General features: G+C 48.4%; 1 protein-coding gene across 1 annotated transcript; it reads right to left on the reverse strand.

Moving 5' to 3' along the window:
- Positions 1-3,164: 3,164 nt before the first annotated feature.
- On the reverse strand, positions 3,165-4,163 carry LOC542634 (glutathione S-transferase GST 34). Its single transcript, NM_001112159.1, has 2 exons — positions 3,813-4,163; positions 3,165-3,679 (listed from the first exon to the last, which is right to left on the reverse strand). The coding sequence occupies exons 1-2, from the start codon at positions 4,134-4,136 to the stop codon at positions 3,326-3,328; spliced, it is 678 nt and encodes a 225-aa protein (NP_001105629.1). The 5' UTR covers positions 4,137-4,163; the 3' UTR covers positions 3,165-3,325.
- Positions 4,164-10,751: the final 6,588 nt, after the last annotated feature.

A 10,751-nucleotide genomic window follows, 5' to 3' on the forward strand; every position in this document is an offset into this window, starting at 1 on the left:
AAAGCCCGCTGCTATACGTGCGGGCGCGTGTGTCGCGGCCCGACAGCCTGGGTGGGCGCGCCGTGTGTGCTGGCGGCCCCGACGGGTTCCAACAATTGGTATCAAAGCCAGGTTGGCCCAGGGGATTCTCAAACAAATCTCGGCTCACAATGTGTGAGGGGGAGATTGTTGGGAATAGTCCCACATTGTGTGGTGAGGGTAAAAAAGCATGGTTTATATGTTTGAGGGTGCAACCCCTAAAAGACTAGCTTTTTGGGGGAGTGTTGCCCAAGAGACCTAAAGCCCGCTGCTATACGTGCGGGCGCGTGTGTCGCGGCCCGACAGCCTGGGTGGGCGCGCCGTGTGTGCGGGGCGGCCCCGACGGGTTCCAACAGCTACAACAGGCTACAGCTAGCTCGAACAGGGAGGCACGGCGTGCGGCACCGTCGTCGCTGCGGCCGAGGAGGAGCGCGGCGAAGCTGGTGGCAGCACAGAGCGCGGCGATGGCGGTGCCCTTGCGGAGGAGGACGTGGAGCGCGAGGCCCGCGAGGTGCCCGATGGTGGCTGAGAGACCGCGTAGTTCGGGCTAGCCATGGCGGAGGGCGCACAGCAACGGCGGCCGCCGCACGGGGAGGAAAGGAAGCCTGGGACTGATACCATGAGAGAGAGAGTTTTACACACAGAAACCCTAGCTGCAGTACACATATAACCCTAATGGGCCAGGTCCATATACATAACAATAACACTCTAATTCTCTAACATATGCAGGAACGCAGAAACTCTTTAGGTTTTGTTCGTTTGTGTCGGATTGCACCCGAAATCGTTTCAGCTAATCAAAGTTTATATAAATTAGAGAAGCAATCCGGTTAGGAATCATTTCGACCCACCAATCCGACACAAAACGCTAGTGTGGTAGCCAAGTCGAGCACCGTGCCGCCGGCGAGAGCTAATCTGCGCGCTCGGTGACGACGAGGACGTACTCGCTTCCAGCGAAATCATTGAGCGTTGGGGGCGGAGGACGGGGAGAAGGCCACGAAGGAGACAAAGGGAAGGTGGTGGGACGACGTGGGACATGGCGCCTTGGCGGCACGGACGATGGCGACCTAGACGTGGGGCTCGGTGTTGTATAGTGCACGATGGTGGAGACGCCGAGCGAGGCCATGGCCGCCTCGAAGACAGTGTCCATACGGGACGCGACGCAGGGGATGGAGGTCGACACGCGGTGGAGGAGGCGGGTGGGGCGCGCTCGCTTGCTATGGGTTTTCATGCGAGTAACCATGGACTCCGGCGTGACTTCCTCTGGAACAATTTCCATGGCGCGAGAATGAACGGAGTCCGGCACCAACTCCAAAGAACGAAGTGACAGACTCCAGCGAGGCTTCCATGGAGCTGGCACAAACGGAGTCCATCTCCAACTTCGGCGAGGTTTACATGGCGCTAGCTAGCACAAACCACAAAGGGAGTATGGCACTTGGCACCAAGCCACCAACTCTTTAGAAGTGACGGAGAGTCTGACGAGGCTTTCATGGCGCTTGCGAAGAAGAATGGAGGGGGACTAGGTTGGGGCACGCATGGAGCTGCCTGCACAAACGAGCGGTCGGGACGCTTTTACTGCTTTCTCTACTCGAGCATGTGAGTAATAAATGAAAGGGCCCAAGATCTTGAAGGAGCTGCAGTGCTGGTGCTGCACAAACGAGGCATTCTATTACGCAAAAATATCTTACGCCAAAACGTTTTCCTTCACCAATCTGGAGGGAGTAAGAGAATAGAGAAATATTTTTTCTTTATTTTTAACGGTATTATCTATTTGATGCACTATGACTTCAAGATTGTTTTAATTTTTTCTGATATTTTTTCTCGAAAAACTGCACGATAATAAAAGAACAAAACTAGAGAGTCCTACAGCGGCCAATAACAAGCATACATAAATCCATCCATAAGTGCCATGAGAGAAGGACAAGAAAGGGGAGATGAGAGTATAGATGTCCAAACGGGCCACCCGGCACGGGCCCGACCCGAACCCGATTCGGCCCGATCCAAATAGTGTCGGGCCAGGCACGACCCGTTAATGGATCGGGTCGGGCCGTGCCGGTCCACGTGCTCAGCTGTGTGCCCAAACACGGCACGTTCATGTCTAGATCGTGCCGGGCCGGCCCGAAAGCCCACCGTACCTAACGGGCCGTGTCCAACACTGGCCCGCACTGTTTCGAGACCGGCGGCGTCAGGAGCAGGCGCTACTCCCTGCAGGCGTTCTGCTCGCCCGTGGTCATCGCCCTCTCTCCGCCGTCGTCTGCGCGGCCGTTCCAGAGCATGGCGTGCGACGTCGCCATCTCGTGAGGCAGCACGACATGCATGCATGGGGCCCGCGTGCCACTCGGATCGAATCACTAGCTAGCTAGTGTCTGTCTTTCGTGGAGGTGTGCAGTGCAGCCAGCCATGGTGCCTCGCTCTTCAATTTGTAGGTCGCGGTGGTGGTGACGGCTGCTGCGTGCTCTCTGCTGCGCAGCCACCAAATCAAGTCAGGCTAGAGCACTCGATCGACTGGTCGTGTACGTCGACTTTGTTTAGACTTCAGACGTGGCGACAGCGAAGAAGGTGGCAGCCGTGTACGTACGTACTTCTTGCCGCCGACAGTAACAGCCGGCGTCGTCGTCAACCTCGAGTGCAACCGCAGGGCTAGGCTGTCTGTGGCTGGCTTACGGGCCGCCACCGTGCCGGCCTGCAGCTCGTGCCGGGCCGGGCCATAGCACGCGGGCCTTCGTAGCCGTCCAAACCCGGCCCGCTTAACGGGCCGTGCCGACCCGAACCCGTTATTAACCGTGCCGGACCGTGCTTGGACCGGACCAAAATCGTGTCGGGTCACGGGCCAAACGGGCGACCCGCGCTGTTTGGACATCTATAGATGAGAGGAACGCGAGAGTTCAACGAGGAGCATCGTCAGCTTGTGCTGCCGGGTGCTGAGGCGGACGACCGCTACCGGCGCGCAGCTGGCAGATGAGCGGCGCCGCTGGAGCAGCGAGAGAATGCGCACGATGTTGCCGCCAGCAGGAAGCCTAGGCATATGCGCCCGGTCGTGTTGTTGTTTTGTTAAACTGGACTTTATCCTTGAAACTGAAATGGAATGTACGAGTTCAGAACAGTAAGCTTTGCACTGAAGAATACAGATCGAGCCACTAGTGTATATATATGTCGATTTCCCTTTGACGGGCAGCAAAGCTTTATTTTCACAGAAGGACATGTATACAAACTACATGCTATTGACGGTGACATGCACCGGCACATGCGCAGTGAAAATCACAAAGCGCAATGCGGAGCCATTTTGCTCACTTTGGGAGCATTGATAGGATTAAGAGAACGACCCATAGGTCACGCTGAACTCAACGAACTTGTCGGCGTCAGGGATCGCGTCCACCACGGCCGGGTGGGCGCACAGCCGGTCAGCCCACGCCACCAGGTTGGGAACCTTCGCCTCGTCCAGCAGAGTGACCCCCGCGATCTTCTCCACCGCCTTCACCCAGCCGACGTGCGACACCAGGGCGATGTCCAGGTACCCGACGCTGTCCCCGCCGAAGTAGCGCTTCCCCTGGCCGAGCTGCGCGAAAGCCTCCTCCAGGAGCTGCAGGGCCGCGGACAGCTGCCCCGCCGCCTGCTCCTTGTCCCCGTCGTACGTTCCCTTCAGTACGCGGATCGCCGGGTGCATCTGCGTATACGTACACGTCAACCAGCCAGCCGGGAAACCATCATTGCTAAATTTCTGTGGAGAACCGATCAGAATTGCGTGCTCGATCAGAGGAAGAGCTCGGTCGGTCGGTTCGAGTCGACTAGCTAGCTACCTTGTCGTCGACGTACTGCGCCCAGAACCGCTGGACAGCGCGCGCGTAAGGGTCGGCGGGGAGGATGGCCGCCGGCGCGCCGGAGGACCAGACCTCGTCGATGTACTGAACGATGATTAGGGACTCGGAGAGGGGCTTGCCGTGGTGGAGCAGGACGGGGATCTTCTTGTGCACCGGGTTCGACGCGAGCAGCAGCTCGCTCTTGCTGCCCACCACCTCCTCCACGAACTCGTACTCCACATGCTTCAGCTTCAGCGCGATCAGGACGCGGATCACGAACGGGCTCGGCCATAGGCCGATCACTCGCACGGCGGCCTCCGACATTTTTTTGCTCGGATCGAGTTCTTGGCCCAGGGGAGAGCTCTACTGACAGGTGACAGCACTACTGTTTCCGTCGTGAATCGTGACCTACAAATATACCCTGAGGACAAGTTTGCTGCGAGTTGCATGTGGATATATGAGCTCTCGCTCGTTCTTTTCCCTTTTTCTCCACGGGCTATCTAGAGATTCTAGACGTCCTTGCGTGCGTCATGTTCCGGACACGCGAGCGGATCCTCTGTACTTAGAGGATTTTTACTTCCTCCGGACACAACTGCCTCTTTTTTGAGCGTCGTACCTTGCATTTCCAGATGAGGAAGCTGCTGTGTGCTGGATTTTGTGCGGTCGACCAGTTCAGAACAGTACACCTTGCCAGTCAGTCAACCGTTTCCTAATCAAACAGGAAGAGAGAGAGACAAAGAGTTGACAGAAAAAATGAACATTTTTCTCCTTTTCTATGAACTAGACTAGAAGCACTACACAAAAACAAAAACTTCCTACGGTTTTTTAACTTCATACAGCTTTTATAATAAACCGTAGAAAATATAAATAACTTCCGAGAGGCAATTGGTAGCTCTAGGAAATAAACATAACTTCCTACGGTGTTTTATAAAAATTGTAAGAAGTTAGCTTTCACATGCTAACTCAAGCGTGTGGTCAAACAAGCCGCTAACTTCTTATGGGCTACAGTCAGCCCAACTAACTTCCTACGGGCTACAGTAAGTCGTAGGAAGTTAGTCAGCTGATGGCGTGAAGCTACTAACTTCCTGTTGGGGACTTGTTCTCAAATGCTATAAATTGAAAACAAGGCAACATAAAATGTTAAATATTAAAACCCTTTGTCCGCTGAAGTATTATTTCCCTGAGGATTTAATGAGCTTCGGACGAAGGTTAAAGATGATGAACTACAAAGGTCTCACATTCGTAGTTAGAAGTAAAATAACGCAGAATAAAATATAAAACGTTAAAGAATATTAAGAATAGCTCATTTTATCTTATAAACTGAGATATTAAAACATGGTGTTTGATTACATTTATACCTTTGCCTTGACAGAGAGCAATAATTCCTGTTGGGCCTATGCTTCGTCGCCGAAGGTCTTGCAGGGAGAAGCAGTCTTCGACGGAAGCTGTTTGTATAAAATGGCCGAAGGTTCCTCTTTGTGAAGCTTCGGTATTGCAAACCGACTTAAAGATAGAATGACCTTTTAGTCCATAAAGGTCTGAGTCAATGTTGTAAGTTTTTATAAGGGGCTTACTTGTAATTCCTCACAGGCTGCGTCCTGTGCCTATAAATAGTGAACAGTATTCCATTACTGTTCACGCATTCGAGTTATTGCAATCGCATCTTCTGGAATCCAACCTTTTGCCAAGGCAAAGGTATTAATGTATTCAATGATTCAATACATTAAATAGATACAATGTAATTTGTCTATGATGTATTTATCCCCTTTATACCTTTTTATGTTATCTTATAATTTTTACTGAAATTTTATTACGAAGACTTAAACTTCGTAATTATGCTCTTATTAGCCTTCGTCCAAGGCCCATTATCCTCAAGGGAATAATGTTTCATGGACGAAGGACATTGACATTTAACATATTATGTTGTCTTGTTCTTAATTCATAGCATTTGAGAACAAGTCCCCAACATTGGCGCCCACCTCCGGTGAACTCACTTCCACTTTTTTGAGCTAATGGCTTCGTTCAACGACCAAACTGGAGCTGCTTCGGACCCGAAGCTGGTGCTCCCGATCACAGGTGGCTCGTCCTCAGAACCAGCTAACAAGAAACAAAAGAAGGAAGCACAGAGAAGGGTACAACATGTTGGGGTGCAAGGACCCTTCATCAAGTCAAGATGGTCTCACATTCCTATTACCTTCTCCCAAGAGGACCTTCAGCTCAAAGATTACCCACACAACGATGCCATGGTTATCTCTTGTGTTATCAAAGGATTTCTGGTCCACAATGTCTTGGTTGACACAGGCAGTGCAGCTGACATTATATTTGCTAAGGCCTTCAGACAAATGCAAGAGCCAGAAGATAAGATTCATGATGCTACACATCCTCTCTGTGGCTTCGGAGGAAGACAGATTGTAGCACTGGGCAAGATCACCATGTCAGTGACCTTCGGGTTCATCAACAACACTAGAACTGAGCAAGTTGTGTTTGACATTGTTGACATGGAATACCCTTACAATGCAATTATTGGTCGTGGTACCCTCAATGCCTTCGAAGCAATCCTTCATCCTGCCTATCTTTGCATGAAGATACCTTCGGATCAGGGACCCATTGCTATCCATGGAAGTCAGGAAGCTGCAAGAAGGGCCGAAGGCAATTGGACTGACTCAAAAGCAATCCATAACATAGATGGAGCTGAAGCTTGTGAACAGTACAAATTCAGAAGGGAGAAAGCAGCTTCAGCAGATCAGCCGAAGCCTATGCTCTTATGTGAGGACATAGCAGAGCAGAAGGTGCTGTTAGGCTCTCAATTATCCGAAGAGCAGGATAAAACCTTGATAAGGTTTTTGTTCAATAACAAAGATGTTTTTGCATGGTCAGCCAATGATCTCTGCGGAGTTAATAGAGATGTTATTGAGCACTCGCTCAATGTCGATCCATCCTTCAGACCTAGAAAGCAAAGGCTTCGGAAAATGTCAGATGATAAAGCCGAAGGTGCTCGCAACGAAGTCAAAAGACTCCTCAGTGCAGGAGTTATCAGAGAAGTGAAGTACCCAGAATGGCTAGCTAACACTGTTATGGTAAAAAAGGCCAATGGCAAGTGGCGAATGTGCATCGATTTTACAGATCTTAACAAGGCTTGTCCGAAGGATGAATTCCCATTACCAAGGATAGACTCTTTAGTTGATGCAGCAGCTTCTTCAGAGCTCATGAGTCTGTTAGACTGTTATTCAGGCTATCACCAAATTTGGATGAAGAAGGAAGATGAGCCGAAGACTAGCTTCATAACTCCAAGTGGCACATATTGCTATCTTCGGATGCCTGAGGGGCTCAAAAACGCTGGAGGGAGTTTCAGCCGAATGACTGCGAAGGTTCTCCAATCTCAAATAGGCAGAAATGTGCTAACTTATGTTGATGACATCATTGTAAAAAGCACGAAGCAGGAGAATCATATTGCTGATCTGCAGGAGACCTTCGCCAGTTTCAGGCAAGCTGGCTTAAAGTTAAATCCAGAAAAATGCGTCTTCGGAGTAAAGAAGGGGAAATTTCTTGGATGCTTGGTTTCAACAAAGGGAATTGAAGCTAATCCAAGTAAAATTGAAGCTATACTTCGGATGGAGCCACCAACTACAAAGAAGGGGGCTCAAAGATTGACAGGAAGATTGGCATCTCTCAATAGATTCATATCCAGATCAGCAGAGAGAAACTTACCATTCTTCGAAGTGCTGAAGTCAGCCGAAGTCTTTCAATGGGGACCAATCCAACAGAAGGCTTTTGAAGAGTTGAAACAGTATTTGATAGATCTAACAACATTGACTCCACCAATGTCAGGGGCTCCTTTATTATTATATGTGGCAGCTTCGCACTCAGTGGTAAGTGCAGCGCTTGTCCAGGAGAAGCTTGATGGTCAAGTCAAGAGGCAGGCCCCAATATATTTTGTTTCCGAGGTTCTTAGTTTATCAAAGAAAAATTATACAGAGTTGGAGAAGGTACTGTATGCTGTCTTGATGGCCTCCAGGAAGCTTCGGCACTATTTCCAAGCTTACAACATAATTGTTCCTTCCTCACAACCTCTGAAGGATATTATGAGGAACCGAGAAGCTACTGGAAGGATTGGAAAATGGGCTGCAGAGCTCAATGAATTTTGTATTGAATATGTTCATAGATCTTCGATTCAGTCCCAGGCGTTGGCAGACTTCATTGCTGACTGGACGCCAGGGGCTCAGGAGGAAGAAACGAATAAAGACAGCGAAGCATGGACAGTATTTTGTGATGGATCTTGGGGAACCTTCGGAGCAGGAGCGGCTGCTGTGTTGGTTTCACCTTCCAAAGTCAAAACTTGTTATGCGGCAAAGCTTGATTTTAGTTGCACAAATAACATTGCCGAGTACGAAGCATTGCTCCTAGGTCTTCGGAAGTTAAAAGCAATGGGAATCAGAAGGGCCATACTTAAAACTGATTCCCAGGTTGTTTCGGGTCATATTGACAAAAGTTGCAAGGCTAAAGACCCGAAGCTTGAAAAGTATTTGGATATGGTTCGAAGAGTTGAAGCTTCTTTCGAGGGATTTTCTGTCAAAAATATCCCTCGAGGACAAAATGAGCATGCTGATTTGTTAGCTAAGTCAGCAGCGCAGGGGCTGCCCTTACCTTCGGATGTGTTCTTCGAAACAATAAAAGCACCTTCGGTGGAACTTCTTGAAAGAGCAGTCCTCAGTATATCTCCTGTTTACAGCGAAGATTGGAGAACTGAGATCATCTCTTACCTTCAGGGTAAATTCTTTTCAGATGACGAAGCTTATAACAAGAGGATAGAGGCAAGAGCTCGTCCATATGTTATAATAGAAGGGGAGTTGTACAAGCATGGAGTTTGTGCTCCGCTACTCAAATGTTTATCCAGAGCCGAAGGTATAGAGTTAATGAAAGAAATACATGCAGGCCTGTGTGGATCTCACATCGGATCTAGGCCATTACTTGGAAAAATCTTCCGCCAAGGATTTTATTGGCCGAAGGCAGCTTCGGATGCAGCAGAGTTGGTTCAAAAGTGCGAAGGTTGTCAGAAATGTGCAAGAGATCAAAAACAACCTTCGTCCTTAACACAGCTCATACAACCCACTTGGCCATTGCAAAGGTGGGGCCTTGACTTGTTAGGTCCATTACCACCGGCCCAAGGGAACCTGAGATATGTTATAGTAGCTGTGGAATATTTTTCTAAATGGATTGAGGCGAAGCCTTTAGCCACAATAACTTCGGCCACCGTCCAAAAGTTTTTCTGGCAGAATATCGTTTGTCGTTTCGGGGTGCCAAAGGCTATCACTGTGGATAATGGGACACAGTTTGACTCCGAAGCTTTCAGGGATTTCTGTGACCAAATTGGTACGAAGATCCATTTTGCATCAGTTAGGCACCCGGAGTCAAATGGACTCGTTGAAAGAGCCAACGGCATTATAATGACAGGAATAATGAAATTAATCTTCAATCAACCCAGGGGAAAATGGCCAGATCAGTTAACCAAAGTGGTGTGGGGCCACAACACAACAACATCAAGGTCTACAGGCTTTACTCCATTTAAGTTGTTATTCGGTGACGAAGCAATAACTCCGGAGGAAGCTAAAACCGGATCAATAAGGATATTAGCTTCGGCAGAATCAGATTCCGAAGCTACTTATTCTATAGAAAAAGATGCTTTAGAAGGGATCAGACTGCAAGCCGTGGAGAATATCAATAAATATCAAGCCGAAACAATCAAATGGCGGGATAGAAAGGTTCGGCTAAAAAATATTGAGCCAGGGCACTTGGTGCTTCGGAGAGTGGCCAACCCAGAAACAGTGGGCAAGTTGCAGTTGAAATGGGACGGACCTTTCTTAGTAGCATCTTCGTCAAGACTCGGTTCATACAGATTGAAGGATATGGACGGCAACGACATTCCTAGGTCTTGGAATGCGGATGAGCTTCGGCGATATTATGTATAACTCGATGTAATTTTTCATATTTTTTATTTTTTCTTTCATGGCACCCTTTTCCTTTCCGAAGGGGGAGAAAGGTTTTTAATGGGGCCAACACATGTAATTTCCTTTTTTAGTTCTATAAGAGCAAAATCCCCCAAGGAATGTAAATGTAAAAGCTGAGAACGCACCATCGAGTGCCAAAAAGTAAAGGCGAAGAAGCTCCAAAGTCGTTCCTAAGGGAATGCAGAGCTTACAGCGAAAAGTCAACGCTGATTCCGCCAAAAGTAAAGGCGAAGAAGCTCCAAAGTCGTTCCTAAGGGAATGCAGAGCTTACAGCGAAAAGTCAACGCTGATTCCGCCAAAAGTAAAGGCGAAGAAGCTCCAAAGTCGTTCCTAAGAGGATGCAGAGCTGAGGTGTGATTGTTTTTAAGGAAATAATGGCTATGAGTATGGCTTGAAGTGTGATTGTTTGGCCATTCATTTGCACATCGCATTACATCATAACATTTGCATTCATAAACATTCATCCAGGCATATGTAGGATAATCATCTTCATAGCATAAGCGGTTGCTTCGGCAAGTAAAAAAAGAGAGCTTCGGAAAGAAAGAGCTTCGTGTACAAAAAGGAGAGCTTCGGAAAAAAGGAAAATGTTGTTTTCTATGCTTCGTTGCGTACGAAAAGAAGGGAAGGTGTTTTTTCGCCTTCGGCTCAAAAAAGAAAATTTCGTCCACATCAAAGCATTTCTCATACATCAATGAAAGGATAAGGATATATTACAAGGTATGAACATAATACATTAAAAACAAGTTTTGTTTACATTTACAAAAGTTATCTCAAAAGTTTCTCAAGTACTGTCTACAGTCTACTATCTAATCCCCAAGGAGCTTCGGCTTCGGCGTCATTCTTGATCTTCGGCTTCGGCTTCGTCATCCTACATGAATAAGGTCGTTGTAAGTCAAAATCAAGCTTACAAGAAAAGGTAAGCACAAGGTATGGT

The sequence above is a fragment of the Zea mays genome, chromosome 1, assembly GCF_902167145.1.
Source record: "Zea mays cultivar B73 chromosome 1, Zm-B73-REFERENCE-NAM-5.0, whole genome shotgun sequence".
In the NCBI taxonomy this organism is placed as follows: domain Eukaryota; kingdom Viridiplantae; phylum Streptophyta; class Magnoliopsida; order Poales; family Poaceae; genus Zea; species Zea mays.

What these genes read in the sequence shown, in the direction of transcription:
- LOC542634 (NM_001112159.1), bottom strand. Translation starts at nt 4,136, where the DNA reads ATGTCGGAGGCCGCCGTGCGAGTGATCGGCCTATGGCCGAGCCCGTTC. An exon ending in CGCAGTACGTCGACGACAAG is followed by an intron (nt 3,680 to 3,812) that starts GTAGCTAGCTAG and finishes ACGTATACGCAG; the next exon opens with ATGCACCCGGCGATCCGCGT.